Source organism: Myotis daubentonii, chromosome 9 (genome assembly GCF_963259705.1).
Source record: "Myotis daubentonii chromosome 9, mMyoDau2.1, whole genome shotgun sequence".
Lineage (NCBI taxonomy): Eukaryota > Metazoa > Chordata > Mammalia > Chiroptera > Vespertilionidae > Myotis > Myotis daubentonii.
The window spans coordinates 44,388,657-44,411,848 of NC_081848.1; the positions used below are offsets into that span (position 1 = coordinate 44,388,657).

Genomic DNA, 23,192 nt, shown 5'->3' on the forward strand with positions numbered 1-23,192 from the left:
TGCTTAGGCTCTCCAGCGAGGTTCTGTAGCCATGTTCCCTCGCTAGGTTCTCCAGCCAGGTTCTGTCCAGGCTCTCCAGTCAGGTTCTCCTGCCAATCTCTGTAGTCAGGTTCAGTCCAGGATCCCTTGCCATGTTCTCCCGCTAGGCTCTGTCTCTAGGCTCCGAGGCCAGTCCCTCTCCAGGATCCTCCGGCATGCTCTCTCCAGCGAAGTTCTTCTGTCTCTAGGCTCCGTGTAGGCTCTGTCTTCTTGATTCTGTTCTAAGTTCTGAGTGTTTCTGTCTGGTTCTGTGTTCTGAGTTCTGTGTGTTTCTGTCTTGTTACAACTGTATTTATACCAGTTGATTCAATCCTATCAATCTCTATTACAAAGGTTAGGGCGTTTCTTATCTCCATTCCAGGGAGAAAAGATTATGTAGTTTAAGCATGATTGTTCATAGTTAAAGGGATTAATTACCCGCCTGGCACTTAGTTGAGGGGTTTTATTCCCTCCCTAACTTCAGGGGAAAATCCCTACCTGGGGATTCAACCTTTCTAGGAGAGGTGACCTTGGTTAAAACACAGCGCCAAGAAGGTGAGCAAACATATAAAGAACAGTATGCCATATATGCCAGGTCCCTTGAAACAGCAAGGATGGACCGGCTCCCGGCACTTTTGTGTTTTGCTTATTTCACTTGACATAATGTTCTCAGAGTTCATCCATCTTGCAGCATGTATCAGAATTTTGTTCCTTTTTTTATGGTTGAACAATATTCCATTATACGTATATACCACATTACGTTTATCTGTTCAGCTGTTGATGAACACTTGGGTTATTTCCACCTTTTGACTATTGTAAATAGTGCTGCTATGAATATTGGCATACAAGCCTTTAGATGACTTTTTAAAAATAAAAATCATAGGGCAGCGGGAAGGGTAGGAAAGACAGAAATAGAATATGAATACGTTGGACTTTGGTGGGACACAGTGAGGAATTTGGGAGCAAGAGATACACATTTTATTAAATTGTCTGTTTGACCATGCTCTTAGGCATATGGGAGTAGGCAGGAGGGTTTAACGGAGATATAGTAATGAATAGGAAGTCAGAAGCAGATGGAGGTTGTGGGGACCTCATTATTTGGAGTGAGGCCAAATACCGGAATCTCTACTTTCACAGAGCATGGACATCTCTTTGTTTCTTTAGGGAAATTACCTCTTTCTTCCATTCTCTCTCTTTCCTCAGTCCTGTTCTGGCTGCATTGATTGGCTGCATGACTTGACTGCTCTGAGCAGGGAATCACAGTTGAATGATCCGAGGGTCCCTCCTCTTAAGCAAGAGTCCACAGGTTGAAATCTATTCCAAGGTTTGTTCAGTGAAGCTACTGAGGGAAAATGTAGGCCCAAAGATTGCAGTAAGATTTCAGCTTTTCATCAGATCTTGAGAAAAGATTCATTAGAATCTTCACAGTTATACAAATGGTACCTATAAGGATTCCTGCACTGGTGGGAAAGAAGATTAGAAAACCTCTTGTATCTTCAAATCGGATTTTTTAGGATTCTATGAATATAAAGTCAATAGCCAGGACACTTAGCAAAATTTAAAATAGAATTTTATTAAATCTTATAGCTAAGTTAAAACTTAGACACTTGAACTGTTTGACAGATACAAAATGCATTAAAAAAAGGGAGATACGATTGAGAAGGTGCAAGAGGTAAATAGACAAAAATATTATTCTCCCTTAATCTGGAAAGAAGCAGGATGTAGAATATGAAGAGTAATCCAGATTTGTTGCCCACAACAAGGGCAGGGTTAACTCTCAAAACACATAGTCCTTCATCTCATTAAGCACACAGCAGAGAGAAAACAGAGAATTTGCACAGGCTGAGGAAATAAATGGCAGATGTTAAACAGGAAGCAATATAACATGGAAATTAAGTAACTATATTTGATCATCAAATGTAATTTCAAATCTTGGCGTAGCACACACAAACTGTATGAGTTATCTTGTTAATGTAAGCCTCATTTCTCTCACTTATAATAGGGGACAAAAATATACTTACCTCATAAAGTTGTTGTGAAGATCAGATAAAACCCATAAAACACTCATTACAGTGCCGGGAACATTGTAAGCACTCAAAATATTTTCATTGACATTATTATTTAGGGCTTAGATAAAATTCTCAGATAATGTATAGTAAGCAAACCGTGAGGTCTGTGATAAGCCCTGGTTTATATAAGTTACCTGTTTTATTTTCCCATTTAAAAAGTTATACATACAGCTAAATTTTAGAAAATAGGAAGAAAAATAAGTCACTAATAATTTGAGCATATTTCCTTCAAGGCATAGTTTATTTTTCAAGTTAGTTTCAAGCATGTGTCTATTGTTTTTCTTAAAATTATAGCATGTTTTGTTTTTTAGTAGAGTCTTTAAAGGCCATATAATATTTCTTTAATATGGATTATTCCACATAATATTCCATTAGGTAAATGGGCCATACTTGAGTTTACTCTTCCTTACTTTTACATATTATGGTAGGAGATTTCTAGTATATGATTACTGTAAATAGTGGGGTAATTAATATCTGTTTTGAAAAACCTGTTTTCTGCCACTTATAGATAGTTTGTTAGGATGTATTTTCAAAAGTGCAATTTCAGCATTAAAGCATACAACTTTTAAAAAGTTCTTTTTCATACTGCCAATTATGTCATCAGCTGTGATGTTTAAGACTGTACAGGGTGTCCCAAAAATGTATACATACTTTGAATGATTATAAAGTCAGTGTTTATTAACATACAGCTCATTTTCAAAATTTAAAAGAATCTGCAGAAATGGATAATTTATTTTTGTCATTGCCTGTTTTCAGACTGATGATCATTCTGGTACTGCTAATAACACGAAGCAATGGAATCACAAACATCAAGAATCATTTCGTTCGGTATTCATCTACTGTTGCTGGTTTCATACCATAAACTTTATATTTTGTCTAGTGATATTTTAGGATAAAGTTTCTTTGTTCAAAGCCTAGTCTGGCTTCACCCATTATTTCAAATCAGTTAAACTTGAAAAGGAGTGAAAATTAAGTGAGTTATCAGCTGTTAAAGTGTGTATACATTTTTTGGGACACTTTATATGTTTTAACATAATCTCCTTTTTTATTGTAAATTCTCATTAATAAAAATTGCTAAGTTGATAGACAAAAATGCTACCTTGGATTACTAGTCAGATAGAGTAATTTGTCTCTTGTTTCAAAGCCAACTGTATTTTTGGCACTCTTCTTTCTTTTTTTTTTTTTAAATACTTATTGGAGCATTGGTGGATTTTCTACTTAAATTTTTTACATAGTAAAGATATAAATAACATTTTGACCTATGGAAGGGAATTACGATATCTCCCCAAATTTCACTCTGAGCTGAGACAGAATTTGGAGATCAAACCGGAGAAAAGCATTGATATGCTTATCGGCTAGCATTAGTAAGTCATTATCAAGCCATTACAGATAAGGGAAAGTGAAGTGGGAAGGGTCACCTGCTTCACACAGTCTGAGGGTCCTTGTCACAGCTGAGCTTGAACATAGCTAGGACTCGAGTTCTGATCTGTTTGGTTTTGGCAGCATAGATAATGGGATTGAGCACAGGAGGCAGGAGTAGGTAGATATCACCCATGAGAACATGCACAATGGGATGAAGGCTGTTTCCAAAGCGATGGACCACTGAGAGGCCAATGAGAGGCACATAGAAGGCCAATACCACACTGATGTGTGACACACAGTTTCCAAAGGCCTTGGCCCGCTCTGACTTGGAAGGCAGTCGTAGAACTGTTCGTATAATCAGAAAATAGGACAAGGAGATGAACAAGACGTCCACGCCCATAATCAGGAGGATGGCAGTAAGACCATAGACCATATTGGGCAATGTGTCTGTTTGTGCCAACTTCATCACATCCTGGTGTACACAATAGGAGTGCGAGAGCACATTGGACTGGCAGAAGGCCAGCCGTTTGATGAGCAGAGGCAGTGGGATAAAGAAGAGGGATCCACGGACCACGGCCACCACACAAATTTGGGCTGTTACTGTGTTGTTGAGCACTGCAGCATGGCGCAATGGGTGGCAGATGGCTATATAACGGTCAAAGGCCATGGCCAGAAGGATGGTGGACTCAATGGCCGAGAGAGCATGAATAAAGAACATCTGGGCAATGCAGGCATCAAAGGCAATCTCCCTGGAATCAAACCAGAAGAGGGCGAGGATCTTGGGCATGGTGGATGTGGACAAGGCCAGGTCAATGGCTGCCAGCATGCAGAGAAAGAGGTACATGGGAGCATGCAGGCTGCGCTCCGTCTTTACGATAAAGACCACGATGCAGTTTCCAAACACGGCCACAGCATACATTGAAAGCAGAGGGAAGCCGATCCAGAAATGGACTTCTTCTAGTCCAGGGAAACCAATAAGCACGAAGGTGGCATGTGTGAAGTTGCAGGAACTCATAGCTGGCACGGAGAAGGGCACTGGAGAGGGTCAGGTCACACTGGCAGCCTGGTAAGAGATGGAACACAATCAGAGAAGCCAGCCCTGGAAACCTGGGGACTAATGCACCTCAGTTCTCCTTCCTTTATTCTTTCCTCCCTCTTCCAAGCCTTTTCGGCTTTTTCATAAGCTATGAAGCCCCCTCCAAAGAGAAAAGTGACAGCTCAAATTCATGTACTGTCATATTCTCAAGGTCTATTTATATTTTTAAAAGGGAACCTGGAAAGAACATGCTTATTCCCAAATGTATCCTTCTCAAGTTCCCTTAGACTCCTCCCAGCCCATATCTTCATTGTCTGGACACTGGGTGGTCCTTTTCTCAGATAGGTGTTAAGAGATACCCTTTTGGGAACCCCTTCCAGATATGGCTGTGTCCTCCTCCTCTCACCTCCCCTTCCCTCCCCTCCCCTCCCCTCCCCTCCCCTCCCCTCCCCTCCCCTCCCCTCCCCTCCCCTCCCCTCCTCTCCCCTCCCCTCCCCTCCCCTCCTCTTCCCTTCCTTCCCCTCCTGTCCTCTTTCTTTCCCCTTCTGTCCTCTTTCCTTCCCCTCCTGTCCCCTTCCCTTCCCTTCCTTTCCCTTCCCTTCCCTTCCCTTCCCTTCCCTTCCCTTCCCTTCCCTTCCCTTCCCTTCCCTTCCCTTCCCTTCCCTTCCCTTCCCTTCCCTTCCCTTCCCTTCTCCATTCTCCCTTCCATTCCCCTCTTCTCCCTTCTCCTCTCCTGTCTCCCTTCTTTCCTTCAATTTTTCATTCATTCCATGAACATTGACTTACATGACATACTATGTACAAGGTTATTTGTTAGATGCTGTTGATACAGAGGTGAAAGACACCTTTTGCCCTTCAGATGCCCTACTTAGAGTGAAAAAGGGACAAGTAACCAAATTATTAGGGTTTGGGAATGTGGTAGCATAAGGTGTGCATTTAATGCATGGGAAGAGGAGAAGCATGATCATATTCCTGAAAAAGATGATCCTTCTGTTCAGTTTTGAAACATGAGTAGAAATCAAACAGAGAAGGGAATAAAGGGTATATTGAGGATAGGGAGGGTTTTGTTTTGTTTTATTTTGCTTTGCAATTTTTCAGGATTCCAAGTACCCAGGTTTAAGGTCAGTGTGGGGAGAAAGAAACACAATAGTATTTTTTAAAAAATTAAAAAGAAAAAGAATATGAAGCAAAAGGCCAAAAGTCAATCTATTAAGAAGAAAAAAAAAAAGGAAAATCGCCGAAACCGGTTTGGCTCAGTGGATAGAGCGTTGGCCTGCGGACTGAAAGGTCCCAGGTTCGATTCCGGTCAAGGGCATGTACCTTGGTTGCGGGCACATCCCCAGTGGGAGATGTGCAGGAGGCGGCTGATCGATGTTTCTCTCTCATCGATGTTTCTAACTCTCTATCTCTCTACCTTCCTCTCTGTAAAAAATCAATAAAATATATTAAAAAAAAAGGAAAATCATCTGGGGGTCATTGAATGAAAAGCAGGAACTCCCTCCAATGACTTCTCTGGAGATAAAAGTGCTGGCAGGGTGTGGGGCCTCCAGCAGATCTTAGCTGTTTGGCATGTTCCCTGCGAAGGCTCTTCTCTCTCCCTCCTTGCTGATGGGATCCTACACATGTGAAAGCTGCCTACAAGGCCACTCTTATTGTCCCAAGAACTTGTTCCGAGTCCAGATATTCCTAGAGCTTTGTCTTACCTGGAACATTGGCCAACATGGCATTCATATTTGGGCAGACATTTCCTTTTTAGAAACCCAGTGCTGTTCTGCCGCAACCTCCTCAACCTTAAACACATGTACTCTGACTTCATTAAATGTTTCCCTGCTAGGTTCCCTAGTGTCCTGGCTTTTAGAGATAATTGTATCTCAAGAGCCAAGGAAATGGCTTCAATAAGAACCTCTGAGTCTTGGGAATAAATTCTGCAGGAGTCTTCATCAATTGTGTTCAGGTTAACTGTTCATCTCGCCAAGATTCTTCTTCACTCCTAACCTCAGTCCTTAACTGCAACTGGGAGATGCTCTTCCATTTGGCCTTAGTGGAGAGAGTTTGGAAACCAGCAGTCTTACATAAATATAATAAGATGAGAACTAAAAGATTTGACTTGTATTATCCCCATTGGAGACAAACTAGTAGTAACAAATCCAGGGATTAAAGATTATAAAATCCACACCTCTGACTGCTATTTGCTTTTCTCCATCCTCAGAACATGTACAAAGGCATAACAGCTACCCTCCTTGACAAGCACAGATCCCAACTTTGGACCCTAGCTGCTGTCAGAGAATAAAAAGTCCTTTTCAGAGGCAGATAATTGCATCCCTCAGTGAGATCAAAGGAAGCTTATATCTTGCATCCATCCAACCATCTATGTATCTGACATAGGTAACCTGGGGAAAGGAGATTCAGAAATCCAAACAAATCAGGCTGGTAAGTATGTGGTAATGCTAAGGTAACTTCCTTGGAGGGAGGCCATATCACTGGACCTCTGTGTGCAAGAGAAATGGGGCCCAGCTGAAAAAAAGGGTAGGAATAGAAGTAGCAAGAGGAGCATAGTAACATATTTCAAGGCCTCCTACCCATCCCACTGCATGTAGCACTTTAGATCAGTGGTTCTCAACCATCTGGCCCTTTAAATACAGTTCCTCATGTTGTGACCCAACCATAACATTATTTTCGTTGCTACTTCATAACTGTAATGTTGCTACTGTTATGAATCGTAATGAGTCTGATGTGCAGGATGGTCTTAGGCGACCCCTGTGAAAGGGTCATTCGACCGCCAAAGGGGTTGCAACCCACAGGTTAAGAACCGCTGCTTTAGATCGACATAAGGGTCTCTGTTGGCCGCAGAGTCAGCTACTGTCCTCTGTCCTGACCCATCACTCCACAGGACATCGTTTCTGCTTTCCTGGTAGCAGTCTAAGACTTTGGGCCGTCATCTTGTTTCCCTAGTTACCTATCCCAGAAGACCTTATGTCTCCCTCCCAGGTTGCCTTGCCTTTTGCCTAAGGTGTCCCCTGGCTAGACCCAATTTCTGATTATCTTTGGGTCCAAATGTGGCAATTGCATTTATACTCACTTGCTAATGCTCTGAGACATTCCTTCTTGGCCCATGGAGGTGTAGGTGGCATGCAAGGGCTTTCCCTGCCCTGCTGTGAGGCAGTGTGTGGGGTCTTCAAGGTCCCTTAGGACGCAGGATTTGGGCTGCCTAACCCCAGATGAGGTTGCACTCACTTGAAAACGGTGCAGAGAAAACAGCTGGAGCTGGCTTGCCCTTTTAGGCACAGGCCTATTTATAATGCTGCCCAGGAGGCCCATGGGAACAGGCTGTGGGAGCATGGACTGGGGCTCCAGGGGCTTGGCAGACGGGGAAAATATCTCCATGTCCTTTTGTGTGCCACTCCCACAGGTTTCCCACTGTTTCTCTCTGGGGGGAGGGGAGGGAATCACAAGGGCCCCTGCCTCTGGCATCACTCCCACACTTACAGATACAGGGCTCTCGCCAATCTGTCTCCACTCTTCCAGGTAACTCAGACTCCTCAGTCACTGCTCTTCCTCATTACCCACTTTCCCAAACACAGCAGCCAATGTGCATTTACTAGTGATGTCCGTGGGCTCTAGGAGTTCATATTCTCTTTAAAAACCAAGGTAGGCCCCCAAATGTGCAGTCCCATCATTCAAAATAAGGGCATTCACTTCTTCAGCTTTTCTTTTCCCATCTTTTCTTTCCGTTGATGAAACAGACCTTGATGTATGGAAATCACTCTTTATTGCACCTGTGTTACAGATAAAGATTAGATGAGATAAAAGCTAGTTAATTCGTGATAATATCAGTTGGATAACCAGTTTTTCTGACTCTTTATTCATTCATATTCAACAGATATTTATCAAGGGCTTACAGTGTAAAAAGAAAAATAGACAGCCCCTCCAGAAACTCCCATCCTCATGGAGCGGTATAGACAATACATGGAGCTGCTGTGAAAAACCGAAAAGCATGTTCAATAGTTTAAGGAGGAAAATAAAGGGAATGTGGGAACAGATAAATATCAGGGGGCAGTTGACATTTTGTAATAATATATTTTATTGATTTTTTACAGAGAGGAAGGGAGAGGGATAGAGAGTTAGAAACATCGATCAGCTGCCTCCTGCACAGCCCCAACTGGGGATGTGCCCTCAACCAAGGTACATGCCCTTGACTGGAATCGAACCTGGGACCTTTCAGTCCACAGGCCGATGCTCTATCCACTGAGCCAAACCAGTTAGGGCAGGCAGTTGACATTTTAAGTGAAGCTGCCAGGGAAGAGCTCACATAATGGAAACATTTGAGAAGAAGCCTGAAGGGAGTGAAGAATGTGTCTATAGAGATATTTGAGAAAGGCCATTTCAGGAAGAAGACAGAGAAACTACAAATAAAGTTCCTGAGAAGGGGGTGTATTTGATAGGTTAGAACAACAAGGAAGTCAGTGTGCCTGTGTAACAGACAAGGGGCAGAATAGTAGGGAGATGAAATCACAGAGGTGAAGGGGAGTTGAGTCACATAGGCCCTTATAGGACATTTAAGGGTTTTCACTTGGGCTCTGAGTTTGGTGGCTACAACAGTGGTCTTGTGTCTTCATTTATTTTTCTCCTTAAACTACTGGCTTTTGGGAAAGTCTCCAATTCATTGTGAGCTTGTTTACCTTAGTCAGAACACAACATTTGCTCTGCAAATCACCCATTCCTGATGTGTCCATATTACCCACACCCTAGGGATGAAAGCTTATAAGTTTTCAAAATTATTAGGCAGTGGGGCTGTTCACACATTAGTGTGTGTGGGTGAGGGTGGGGAGACATCTGTAGAAGTAGTGTGAACATCTTGGCCGTCTGGATCTTGAGACTGAAGTTACCTCTTCTCTTTCCTATTTGTAAGACTCTGAATACCCTCAACCTTCTTCTCTAGTCTACGTCACTCTTTTTCTTTCTCCTCTTCCTCTCTTCATACCCTATCTTATGTGGTGTGTTCAAACAAAGAAACAAACAAACACCCAGTATTTAATTCCACATCATCTGAACTTTTCCACCAGTTTCCAACTGTGAATAAGATATTGTCCCTGGTCATGACAAGTGGGCACGGAAGTGGGCTAGCTGCAGTAGATTCTGAAGAGGGAAGTTGTGCAAGAGAAAGAAGCACAGGTACTGTAGGAGCACCTGGAAAGGGCACCAGCCAGACTTGAGCAGTCAAGAAAAAGTCTCTGAAGGAAAGTCATTTTTAAGTCAGGAGAACAGAGAGAGTGAAGGTGACACAGGTGGAAGTAAGGGCTTGTCGAAGGAATGAAGTGAGATAGAGCAACCAGGGTTACGGAAATGCAAGTTGCTTGTTGTGCCTGGAGTATCACATACTGGGGAAGTAATAAGGCTTGAGAGGAAAATAGAGCTAGGTCATCAGAGATTTTATTATTTTTACTATGTGGTAGGCCCTGTTTCAGGGTCTGGAAGACACCATAAATGAAGCAAAGGCCTTATACTCAGTGATCTTACCTTGTAATGGGGAACAAGAAAAGAAATTACCAGATATGTAGTATGTTGAGGAATGAAAATCTAGAAACTAAAAACAAGATGGGCAGAGAAGAGAGTGAATGCAGACAGGAATTGAGGGAGAGGTTGTTGTTATTTTTATGTCAAGAGCCCTGTAATAAGATGACACTTCAGCAGAAACCTGCATGAAGTGAAACAGTAAATCAGGTGGGTACCTGGGGGAAGAATATTTCAGGTAGAGAGAACAGCAAGTGTGAAGTCTGATGTTGAAGTATGTTTGGTGAGTTTAAGAAAATATTGGAGGCTAGTGTGGATGTAGGAGAGTGTATAAAGGGGGGAGTCGTTGGAGCAGTTGAGATGATGGAAAGGAGTCAGATATAACATATAATGACTGTGAATATTCCCTGGGTAAGAGAGGAGACCACTGGAGCATGTTGAACAGAGGAAGTGACATGATTTCTCTTGTGTATTTGTCTTGTCTAGATTGTAAAGCAGAAGTGGATGAAGAAAGACCCATCAGGAGGCTATTATATTTCAGGTCCAAGGTGACGATGGATTGGATCATGGTAGTAGTAGTAGTAAAGGTGGTGGAAAGCAGTTGGATTCCAGATATCAATACTTGAAATATCTGGAAGAGTCATCAGCATTTTTTGATAAACTGGACGTGGAATGGAAGAGAAAGAAGTGCCATGACTCCAAGAGTTCTATCTCAGTGAATAGGCAGTTGGATATGCATCTGGAGTGTACATATTAACTTGGGATTTGTCAGGATGTAGTTGGTATTTAAAACCACAAAGCCAAATAAGATGACCAAAATTCAAATACAGCAAAGAAAAAACACACAGGTCTGAAAATAAAAACCTGGGGTATTCCAGCATGCGAATATCAGGGAGATAAGGATTACAATCATTGAGACTAAAATACTATTGATGAACATGCTGAGAATTTTGACACCATTCTCATTATTAAATAGTAATATAATCACTTAGTGAGTCCTCTGTAGATATGAAAGACTACTGCTACTTCCTTGTTGGATTAGATGCCAGCTATAGGGCCCACATTTACGGAATGATTCTAATGTGACATTGAAATATGTGCTTTAAAATTTGAGAATTAATGGATATACCCAAGTTGAAAAACTTGGTGGATTAAGCTCTTACATAAAATATATGCCACAAATTAAAACATCTATATATATAAAAAGCCAGCAACTGCAACTTTGTAATGACCATAACAACCGGTCACTATGATGCCCACTACTGCCAGCAAATTGGCCCGATCAGGGGATGAGGCTGGCTGGCCCACCTCCCATGGCCCCTCCCTCTGGCCATTCTGCCCCTGATCGGCTCTCCCATTCTGATCAAGGGGGGGCGGTGGCTGGCCAACCCCCCTGCAGCCCTTCCTCCCAGCTGCCCCACCCCTGATCGCCACCACCCTACCCCAAAAGGGAGTGGGGTCAGCCGGCCCCCCCCTGCAGCCCCTCCCCCTGGCAAGCCCACCTCCTGAAGCCCCTCCCCCCAGCCAGTCCTGCCCCTGATCGCCCTCCTTACCCCAATAGGGGGCAGGGCCGACCGGCCAACCTCCTGCATCCCCTCCCTTTGGCCAGCCCCGCCCCAGATGGGTCCCCACCACCCCAATCAGGGGCAGGGCCAGCTGGCCAACTGCCTGCAGCCCCTCCCCCTGGCTGGCCCCACCCCCAATAGCCCCCCACCATCCCAATAGGCCCATGGCCTCTACCCCCAGCCAGCTCCGCCCCCAATCAGCCCCCCTCTCTGAGCAAAAGCAGGGTCAGCTGGCCAATCACCCATGGCCTCTCCCTCAGGCTGCTGGCTTCCAATCAGCTCCCCCACACCAATTGGGGGGTGGGGCTGGCTGGCCAACCTCCCATGGCCCCTTCCCTGGCCCCATTCAAGGGCAGGGCTGGCCAGACCGCACCCACACTGCTGATTGGGGCCAGGCCAGCCGAACTCCACCTGTGCATGAATTCATGCACTGGGACTCTAGTTTCTAAATAAATACCACAAATTATAATTCATTTGCAGTCTATAGTCACTTTTTAGTTTCTGGTAGAGCAGAAAGTTGATGGAGGTTTGGGACATATTCTAGAATATATTTAGTTGGGAAAGAACATCAGAAATACATTTGTAAAATTTAAAAATTTTGTTTTGGGCTTTTTCTCCATAATTTGGTTGAAAATTTCTAGAGGACAGAGTTGCATAATTATATACATATATAACTATATATATATATCTATGTAAGCAGATATACATATATGTAAATAGATATACATATATATACCAATTATATATATAATCATATCTAATAATAGACAAACATGGTAACTGACCATACCTTCGCTACACCTCCCATCAGCTAATCAGCACCATATGCAAATTAACCGCCAACAAATATGGTGGCTAATTTGCATACTGCAGGCAGGGCGGTTCAGCACCACCCCGCCTGCCCCATTACCATCCGGGCCTGCTATTTGCCATCCCGCCTGCCCTGCCGCCATCCAGGCCTGCTATCTGTGACCTGGGGCAGTGGGTGTCCCGTGTGCGACCCAACCTGGGTCAGCCGGGTGGGGCAGCAGCGATCGGCCTGCCCACCCGGGTGTCCTGTGTGTGACCCGACCTGGGGTGGCAGGGCGGGACAGCGTGGCTCCTCTGTCTCCCCAGCTTCCTTATCACAGCTCCCTTGGGGGCCTAAGCCTTTAGTCGGACATCCCCTGAGGGCTCCCTGGCTGCCAGAAGGATGTATGACTGCAAGCTTAGGCCTGATCCCCCAGGGAGTGGGCCTAAGTCGACAGATGGACATCCCCCAAGGGGAAAAGCCTAAGCCAGCAGTTCTCCACCTGTGGGTTGCAACCTCTGAAAATACATCCTGCATATCAGATATTTACATTACGATTCATAACAGTAGCAAAATTACAGTTATGAAGTAGCAACGAAAATAATTTTATGGTTGGGGGTCACCACAACATGAGGAACTGTATTAAAGGGTCGCGGCATTAGGAAGGTTGAGAACCACTGGAAGCAACCGTTGCAACCAGATGACTGGAATGACCAGTTGACCAGCTGTTCTGATGCACACTGACCACCAGGGGGCAGATGCTCAATGCAGGAGCTGTCCCCTGGTAGTCAGTGCACTCCCATAGCAGAAGAGCTGCTCAGCCAGAAGCCAGGCTCTTGGCTGGTGAACACAGCGGCAGCGGTGGTGGCAGGTGCAGGAGGGCCGGGGTGAGTGGGAGCAGTGCTGCGCCCGGCCCTGGCTTGGGATCCTCCTCAGCCACCTGCTTCTTATCCTTTGTACCCCATAAGCCTGCAGTTACAATCTCCAAAGAACAGTTGAAGCACAAACACTCAGAGTAACCAGGACGAGCCTGATATTGCCACTGGGCTCCTGGAGCTCTGCCTTGGGCATCAAGATCAAATCTCATCCCTTACTGATTGCCCTGAAGCTACAGAAGAAGGCAGCAATATAACAGTGGCCACAAGATGGTGACTAACAATCAGGGTAAAAGTCAAAGAGAGATGGATCTGAAGGGTGGGGGTGTGGGCAACAGAACACCCCCGCTGACTAAGATCCTCAACTATGTATTGTTCACCTCGGAGTGTCTCTTATCCTGCTCGAGCTGTGGAAAGCATCCAGCATGGCCCAAGGTGTCCACGGGGGACCTCCCGGCCGGCAAGACGTAACCCTGGCCACAGAAGGGACATTTGGAAATATTTTTTCAGAAAGCTGCGAGGAGGAGGATAGACTCCCCACTCGACTTCCCTGTGACTCAAGGGGACGTGGAAACTCCCCAGGCATGGAGGCGTGGTCTCCCGATTTCCTTTCAATGTGCATGAATCTGTGCACCCGGCCACTAGTCAACACTAATAAAAGAGAAAAATGGTAATTGGCGTACGAGCTACCCTTTTCATTGGCTAATCAGGGCTATATGCAAATTAACTGCCAACTAAGATTGGCAGTTAACTGCCAACTAAGATTGGCAGTTAACGGCCAACAAGATGGCGGTTAATTTGCATATGTAGGCACAATGCAGGGAGGCGAAAGGGAAAGCAGGAAGAAGCCCCCTGCCACTGACAGTAATCGGAAACCCAGGGGGGATCTAAGAGCTGGGGGGCAGGGCAAAGGCGGCCCTGGGGCCACCTTTGCCCTGCCCCCCAGCCATGATCGGAGAATCAGGTGCCTTTTCCGCCCTGGCCAGTGATAGCAGGAAGTAGGGGTGGAGCCAGCGATGGGAGCTGGGCACGGTCGAAGCTGGCAGTCCCAGGAGCTAGGGGTCCCTTGCCTGGGCCTAAAGCGAAGACCACGATCGTGGGGCCACTGTAGCTGTGGGTCCCCGCTGCCCGGGCCAGACGCCTCAGCCAGAGGCGTCAGGCCTGGGCAAGGAGCCGATCCTGCGATTGGAGGGTGATGGGGGTCAATGCCTGAGGGTTCCCAGTATGTGAGAGGGGGCAGGCTGGGCTGAGGGACACTCCCCCCCACCCCCCGCACACACCCAGTGCACGAATTTCGTGCACCGGGCCCCTAGTCTATATAATAAAAACCTAAGCGACTGTTATGGAATGACCAGAACAATTGATTGCTATGATGCGCACTGACCACCAGGGGGCAGCTACTCAATGCAGGATCTGCCCCTTGGTGGTCAGTGCGCTCCCACAGGGAGATAGAGATAGAAACATCAATGATGAGAGAGAATCATTGATTGGCTGCCTCCTGCATGCCCCATACTGGGGATCAAGCCCACAACCCAGGCATGTGCCCTGACAGAGAATCAAACTGTGACCTCCTAGTTCATAAGTCGATGATCAACCACTGAGCTACGCCAGGCAGGCATCCCTCACATTCTTATGTCTCTGTATCCACATTTGTAAAATAAAGGAGTCAAGCTAGCTGATATTCTACATATAACCCAATCTGTAATTTTTTGCTCAGTTTTACTGAGTGCTAGTTCTATTTTTTTAATAACATGACTCGATGTAGAGTGGCTAGAATTCTATGCATCTATATGCCTTTAGAATGGAGAATTTTTATCACAGCTCTACGTATCTGTTTGGTCTTCACAATGTAAATGATGGGGTTCATCACAGGTGGGATCAGCAGGTAGGTGTTAGCAACCATAGTATGTACATATGGTGGGGCCTGTTTTCCAAATCTGTGAACAAAGGATAGACTGATCAATGGGATATAGAAAATACCAACAGCCCCAATATGGGAGATGCATGTGCTGAAAGCTTTCTTTCTCTCTTCTGGGGATGCAATGCCGAGGACAGTCTTAATGATCAAAACATAAGAAAGGAGGATGAGGATTGAGTCCACCCCAACAGTAGAGATCATGGCTGTCAACCCCACTGCATTGTTGATCTTGGTGTCTGTGCAGGAGAGCTTCATCACATCGGGGTGGAAGCAGTAAGAGTGGTGTAGCACGAGGCTGCGGCAGTACGACAGTCTTTTTAGAAGGGCTACCATTGGTGTCAGCATAAGTGTCCCCCTGATGACAATTGCTACTCCAATTTGAGCTATTCTGGAGTCAGTTAAAATGGTTGCATACTTGAGAGGATGAGAGATGGCTACAAAACGATCAAAGGCCATGGCCAACAGCACTGAGGATTCCATGACAGTGAAGAGTTTAATAAAGAACATCTGTGACAAGCAGGCATTAAAGCTGATCTTCCGGGCATTGAACCAGAATATACCCAACATGGTGACTAGGGTGGATATGGACAAGCCGAGATCAGTAGTGGACAGCATGGAGAGGAAATAATACATGGGTTCGTGGAGGCTGGGCTGAGTGACAACGGCAAAGAGAATCAGGCTGTTTCCTGAGAGGGCAGTTATATAGAGAAGGCAGAAGGGAATGGAGATCCAGATGTGGAAGGCTTCCAGCCCAGGAACACCAGTTAGCAGGAAAATGATGGAAGAGGATGTGGCATTCTGGAAGTTGGACATGCTGAATTATAAGTACAGAATTCCAAGGTGAAATTCTGGAAAAATGAAAAAACTAAATTTAAAAAATTAATCTAAACTACAATTAATTAATTTAAACTACAATTTAAAAATAAAACCTATAATTTTATTGAACCCCAAATAAACCCAAGATGAATATCTCTATATTACATAAATATAAATAGCTCATTTAAATTGACAAAAGAATTGTAAGTTTTCAGCTGCTGTAGTAGATTTAAAATGTCTGTATTTTTTATTTTTTGTATTTATCTTAGCCCACAATTTTTCTTCCCTGGGGCCCTTTACTTGTAGCTATGTTTATACTATGTGACCTTTTCTTTCATTCCTCTAGTCAGAGATGTCTGGACTAAATAAAGACATTTTACCCAAGACTGGCAGATCATATTTCATTCTTTTTGGAATGTTTAAATTGTGATAAAGAGGTAGCAGGTTGGTTTTCCTGTATAGTTGACATAAGAGAAAAATAGATTGGGGCTTTAGAGCAGTAGTATTACATCAGCCATAAGTATAGAAAACAGAGAATCTTAGGACGATGTGGGAAGCCAGAAAATATGAGAGATATTTATAATATACGGAACACATATGAAATGATAATAAATGGCTTAGGCACCAGTGCAGTGTGTCTACAGTATCTAACCTTTGCAGTGACCCTTAGAATGCAGTACCTGGCAACACATTTGTGAGGGATGGAGAGTTAGAGCACAGACCTACCGCCATAGGGACAGAGGCCTTTGCCCTCACTTGATATCTGTGCTGCCATGTTCAGACATATTTGGTTCTTCAATCTTCCTGAAGACTAGTTGTTCTCCAGACAGATTTTCTCCATTTTGTTGAGACATACTTTTTCAAGAGATACCTAGTACAGTGTTACTGTTTTGCTTTGGAGGAAAAGATAAAACTGTATGGAAAACATCTTGTCTCTTTTTTCATTGAGTAAAAAATTCAAATTAGGTATGTGGGTTTGTATGAGTTGGAAGAGGAAGCCTGGGGAGAGCAGAGTTTAGGGTTGTGGCTGGAGAGGGCTTGATCAGTGAGAAGTAGCCAATATTATGGTAACTGTTTCTTAGGGGAACCTAAGAGTTTCCAAGACACACAAGTTTACCCAAATAAAGTGCCACCTCAAGGATTCCCTAAAGAAACATTAGATTGAAAATTGGGAAATTTTGGCCCTGGTTGGTGTGATTATGATAATATGCAATGACTGAGTTGTAATTTTGCTCACTGAGTTCTAGGAAATTTTATGAGATCAGTTGTTTTAAAAAAAATATTTTTATTGATTTTTTTTTTTTTTACAGAGAGGAAGGGAGTAGGATAGAGAGTTAGACACACTGATGAGAGAGAAACATCGATCAGCTGCCTCTTGCATACCCCCCACCGGGGATGTGCCTGCAAGCAAGGTACATGCCCTTGATGGGAATCAAACCTGGGACCCCCCAGTCCGCAGGCCTATGCTCCATCCACTAAGCCAAACCGGTCAAGGCTCATTTTTTTTAAAATTATTAATTGCTATCTGAAATTTCTCATTCATCCTAACTTCTTCATGGCTCCCCTTACATTATTTCATTAATTCAAACAATTTGTTCCTTGCTCATCTGCATTCTTCTTATCAGTTTCTTCCCTTCCTTTTCTGGCTTGGATATCAGAAGAAAAACATAGAGTTTAGGTTGAAATGATCTGTGCCGAGTCTGGCAGAAGGGAGCTCATCCAAATCCTTTTTCCCACCCTTCTACATCTTCCTACACCTGCTCCTCATTCATGCTGGGCTCCAACACAGGGGATTCCTTATTCCGTTTCATAGCCAGTAACTCCACTCAAGCTCTTGATCATCCATAAACACTAGTTCGTTTCAACATCAAACAGAGCACACACTGTATTGTGTCAGCATTAAGCATATGAAGCAAGTAAAATAACAGGTTTGGTGTCTGAGAAAACCAGAGAGTTTGCCAGCACCTCATCTTTTGGTTCATGAGTTGATGCTCAACCACTGAGCACATAAGCTGAGCAGAACCTCATCTTTTTAAAGCTGAAAACCTTATCCTAATATATAAAAAACCCTGGGTCCGTCACATCCACAATGACTGGAGGTTTGACCTAATGCCCAGGCTGCATGCACAGCAGGCTCTGGTGGGTGGGGACTTGTGGCAGCAGAGACAGGGTAGGAGGAGGCAGGGCCGGCACTCACACTCACTCACAATCGCACACATGCACAGACACACACAGCGCCCACCAGCTCACAGTCTTTTCTCCCTTTCTTTTCCTCCCACCCACCTTGCTCTCAGAGCCTCTCTCAGAATGAGGAAAGAAACCAGACTGGGCCTGAAGAGGCCTGGATGGAAGGGAGGGTGGGCAGAGGGTGGAGTGGCCCCCTACTGGCCCCTCCCCTTCACAGCCAGGAAAGAAGAAGCGGGAGACAGGGAGGCAGGGAGGCCTGGAGGACTGCTGAGAAAAACAAAGAGAGACAGAGACTGGGCAAGATCAGGCCAGCAGGGGAGGGCAGTTAGGGGTGATCAGGCAGGCAGGCAGAGACAGTTCGGGGTGATCAGGCAGGCAGGCAGAGATGTTAGGGGCTATCAGGCAGGCAGGCAGAGGGGTTAGGGACAATCAGGCAGGCAGGCAGGTGAAAGGTTAGGAGCCAGCAGTCCCAGATTGCAGTCCCACATGGATCAGGCCTAAACCGGCAGTCGGACATCCCCCAAGGGGTCCCGATTGGAGAGGGTGCAGGCTTGGCAGAGGGAACCCCACCTCCATGCACGAATTTCATGCACCGGGCCACTAGTTTTTAATAAGAGCCCAGTAATTCTTAAGAAAATAAGAAATAAAAAAGTGCCAATTTTGAATACCTACTACATCAGAGGATATGTAATTCTACTGCTACCTGTAGAGTGCACAAGGATAAGATGCTTCTAAGCAATAAGACCAAAATAGTGTGGGGTGACAGGTAGTGTGTGTATGTAAGCATATGTCTGTGTGTGTTCAACAATGATCACTTCCAAGAAATCTTAACAGAGTAGATAAAATATAACTGTGTAAAGTTCTGATGAGCAGAAGTGAGTTCACAAGGATGAAAAACAGGAAAGAGTGTTTTTGACATAAAGACATGAGCAGGGGCTGAGTGAAATAACAAAATACAAGAGAATTACTATGCTGGAACCTCACATGCAAAGCTAAAGGAATCCGTGGGGGCAAGGACATGAAACTCTTGCATTCCAAGGGAAGAATAAGGAACTTAGATTTTAGTTGCAGAGCATCAAGAGCCAGGCATTTCTAAATATTTTAGGAATAAGTAAACAAATCATTCTCATCTCTCCTGATTAACTCCAACAAAATTCCTTTCTGCTTTAGTAACTTATTTTGCAACATTGGCTCTCATTTGGCATTCTACAATACTCAAGTTTTACTCCCCCCACACACTTTTCTATAGATATTTTCAACACACACCCAATTCACCCAAGATATATTGACCATATCTCATCATTGGCCATTGTGCTTAGCTAGTGAGGGCAGTAAGACAAACTTTGTTTCTTTTTTTTTTTTTAATATTTTATTGATTTTTTACAGAGAGGAAGGGAGAGGGATAGAGAGTTAGAAACATCGATGAGAGAGAAACATTGATCAGCCACCTCCTGCACACCCCCAATGGGGATGTGCCCTCAACCAAGGTACATGCCCTTGACCGGAATCGAACCTGGGACCTTCCAGTCCATAGGCCGACGCTCTATCCACTGACCCAAACCGGTCAGGGCCAAACCCTGTTTCTTTCCCCATTCCCTGCCATATATTTTATGACAAAAAATGTTCTTTGAACAATCTGCTTCACCTTCAGTAACAATCTGAAAATATTCTGCAATGACTCACAGAAAGTTCTCCAACTGATGCCATCAATGACTTTCTAAACAGCAAATACAAAAATTTATTTTCAGATTTGTTTCCCTGTCCCTCTTCTCAAATTTCTTCCATGTTGCCCACCTCCTCTTTGAAACTCTGCTTCATTACCTTCAAGATAGTTATTCTGTGTGCTCCCCCGCTACTCCCATTTACCAAACAACATTTTTGAACTCTATCTTTTAATTGTGGTATTCCTTAGAAATCTGTTCTTTTCTTTTTAATGTTTTTATTGATTTCAGAGAGAGAGGAAGGGAAAAGGAGAGAGAGATAGAAACATCAATGAAGAGAGAGAATCATTCATTGGCTACTTCTTGCAGGCTCCCTACTGGGGACTGAGCCTGTAACCCAGGCATGTGCTCTGACTGGGAATCAAACCTCAACCTCCTGGTTCATGGGTTGATGCTCACATGACCTACTGAACCACACTATCTGGGATTTTTTGTGTTTGTTTCTTTTTGAGAAGTCTCTCTTTTTTTCCTGCTGTCCCAGATATTATACTCTCTTTGGGATATCTTAGTTACTCCCATGGTATTAAATAGTATTTATATCCAGATGACTTGCAAATCTGAAGTCTAATCGTGGTCTTTCCTGAGTTCTATATTTCAAAAGTTAATAGAATTTTTAAAGCTGTGGCAAGGTTTCAAACTTGAAGGCAGTAACAAATTTTGGAACTAGAGTGAGGAGATCACATCAACAATTTAGGAAAATGACTGGAATCAATTTGGAGAACAAATCAAGGCTCTCTGCTTAGTGCCAGTGAGTAAAACTTTATCTCGCCTTGAGGGACATCTTTAACCATATTCCCTCAGATAACGCAACCCCAATATGAGCCAAACCCAGGGTATTCCTTCCCCCATTCCAATTTCACTCTCCCTTCTATGCTTTATTTTTTACAAAATGACATCAAATTCTAGCAAATCATCTAATTAGCATTACCTCCCTCCCACACACAAACATATACACACATTCTTCTCCCCTCTCTCATCCCCTACATGCAAATATTAATTAAATTATTATTGATTCTACTTTTGAAATGTCAAAAATGAGGGCATCCGGTGGTCTACATATGAAGACTAAGGGATAGCAATGTGGTTGGTAGTGGGTACTTAAAGCTGTATTTCATTGCATTTTCTCACATTGAAAGATTGTAACTGCTCATATCTATACTAATAAAAGGGTAATATGCTAATTAGACCAGATGTCTTCTGGACAACCTTCCAGACGTCCTTCCTGACAAAGCTGGCTTGGGTCCCAGGTGCCTGCAGCCAGCCAGAGGAAGGGAATCCTGGGTCCTGGGTGCCTGCAGCTGCGGCTAGCCCAGGCGAAGCTGCCCCTGGTCCCAGGTGCCTGTGGCCTGCCTGGGTGAAGCTTGCCCAGTTCCCAGGTGTCTGTGGCCGGCCAGAGGGAGGGAAGCCCAGGTCCTGGGTGCAGGGGCTGAGGCAGAGGTGGTTAGGGGCGATCAGGCAGGCAGAGGTGGTTAGGGGCAATCAGGCAGGCGAGTGGTTAGGAGCCAGTGGTCCTGGATTGTAGGGGGTGCAGACTGGGCTGAGGGACTCCTGCAGGCATGAATTTCATGCACCGGGCCTCTAGTCAAAGAATAAAGGAGGACTAATGGATACTATTAGGAAGAGGTGCTAAAGTTACCCCAAGCTACTCTTTTAAAAAAAAATTATTTTATTGATTTCAGAGAGGAAGGAAGAAGGATAGACAGATAGAAACATCAATGATGAGAGAGTCATTGATTGGTTGCCTCCTGCACACCCTCTACTGGGGATTGAGCCAGCAACCCAGGCATGTGCACTTGGCTGGAATCGAACCTCGCACCCTTCAGTCCTCAGGCCAATGCTCTATCCACTGAGCAAAACCAGCTAGGGCGCCCAGGCTACTCTTTTGCACTGCAATCATCCTCAGATCTGTTCAATCCATCCTCTTCAATCCATGCACAACCTTCATTTTCTTTGTAAGAAATGAGCTATCATCTCTCAACTATTTTTTCTGTCCACTTAGATCACAATGATTCTCTCTTTTTTTGTTGTTGCACTATTGTGACCTGCAACTCATGTTTATGTCTTTAACTGTTAATTTAGACCATATGGCAATTATCACTATTATCCAAGCCATTGTCAATGTGTGTGACTGACGTGGGTTCAGATCCTTTCTCAAACACTAACTAGTTTTGAGACCTTGTACAGCAATACTAATTGAATACATTAATCTTAACAATAGTTACCGGTGATTGGAGCTTGTTACTTGAATGTTATGTTACTGTGCTGAGCACTTTATCACTTTATAATCTTACTTTTTAATTCCTATGAGGCAAGTATTATTAAATTCACTTTAAATTATCTTTTCTGTTAAAGAATCTGAGCATCAGAGAGGTTATGAAACATATTCAGGGTCCCACACAACTAGTGAATGTCAGAGCTGGGATTCTAAAACCAGTTCTTCCGAATTCCAAGGCTCATGCTCTTAAGAAGTATTGTCACCTGCAAGTAATATAAACTTTTTTTGATCCAGTTTCCTCATCTATAAGGTAGAATATACCTAATGCAGTGCCTGGCATAAAGTAGGTGTTCAAATTGGCATTTTTTTCATTTTTATTAAGAAATATTAAGCTTAGAAATAACTTTTTTAAAATCCCCACCTGAGGATATTTTCCACTGATTTTTTGAAAGAATGGAAGGGAGAAAGGAGGGAGGGAGGGAGGGAGGGAGAGAAAGAAATCAAGAGAGAGAGCGAGAGAGAGAGAGATATAAATGTGAGAGAGATACATCAACTGGTTTCTTCCCACACACACCCTGACTGGGGTCAGGGATTGAGCCCACAACAGAGGTATGTGCCCTTGACCAGGAATTGAATTTATGGCACTCTAACCACTGAGCAACTGGCCAGGGCTAGAAATAAGGTTTTAAGCCCCTGACAACCTTTTTGGTTTCTCAAGCACCAAACCAGTAACCACCATAAATATATTAGCACAATGATTAGATCATATAACTAACCAACAACCAGCTAATCAAACTACACCGGGCAGAACAAAATTATTTCCTAATAATACATAATTTTATAATTCTACCATCTACCTCAGTACAGCACCTCACTGTCTAATCTAACTTTAAACAATGTGAGGAAATTCTCCCCTATGGATAAGACATCTCAGCTAATCCAGAATTAAGCTTTGTTATTGAATAAAAAATTTTTACTTACAGAAGCAGTTCTCTCAGGCTGACTTAGAAGGCTGAGGAAGCTTTAGATTCCAGGGGAGATCCGAGCTTATGAAAAGACTCGTTCCAGCTTGGCTGCAGACAGTCACAGAGCTGAGAGACCAATTCCTG

General features: G+C 44.0%; 2 protein-coding genes across 4 annotated transcripts; both read right to left on the reverse strand.

The window, feature by feature from the left end:
* Positions 1–1,571: 1,571 nt before the first annotated feature.
* On the reverse strand, positions 1,572–23,183 carry LOC132240884 (olfactory receptor 51E2). 3 transcript variants are annotated; one of them, XM_059708691.1, is made up of 3 exons: positions 23,065–23,183; positions 8,182–8,261; positions 1,572–4,512 (listed from the first exon to the last, which is right to left on the reverse strand). In XM_059708691.1, the coding sequence occupies exon 3, from the start codon at positions 4,462–4,464 to the stop codon at positions 3,511–3,513; it is 954 nt and encodes a 317-aa protein (XP_059564674.1). In that variant the 5' UTR covers positions 4,465–4,512; positions 8,182–8,261; positions 23,065–23,183; the 3' UTR covers positions 1,572–3,510. The 3 variants fall into 3 exon arrangements, with proteins under 3 accessions (XP_059564674.1, XP_059564675.1, XP_059564676.1); XM_059708692.1 differs by lacking the exons at positions 8,182–8,261; positions 23,065–23,183 and adding an exon at positions 7,972–8,167; XM_059708693.1 differs by lacking the exons at positions 8,182–8,261; positions 23,065–23,183 and adding an exon at positions 7,565–7,932.
* On the reverse strand, positions 14,979–23,192 carry LOC132240885 (olfactory receptor 51F2-like). Its single transcript, XM_059708695.1, has 2 exons — positions 23,065–23,192; positions 14,979–15,992 (listed from the first exon to the last, which is right to left on the reverse strand). The coding sequence occupies exon 2, from the start codon at positions 15,955–15,957 to the stop codon at positions 15,013–15,015; it is 945 nt and encodes a 314-aa protein (XP_059564678.1). The 5' UTR covers positions 15,958–15,992; positions 23,065–23,192; the 3' UTR covers positions 14,979–15,012.

What these genes read in the sequence shown, in the direction of transcription:
- LOC132240884 (XM_059708691.1), bottom strand. Translation starts at nt 4,464, where the DNA reads ATGAGTTCCTGCAACTTCACACATGCCACCTTCGTGCTTATTGGTTTC.
- LOC132240885 (XM_059708695.1), bottom strand. Translation starts at nt 15,957, where the DNA reads ATGTCCAACTTCCAGAATGCCACATCCTCTTCCATCATTTTCCTGCTA.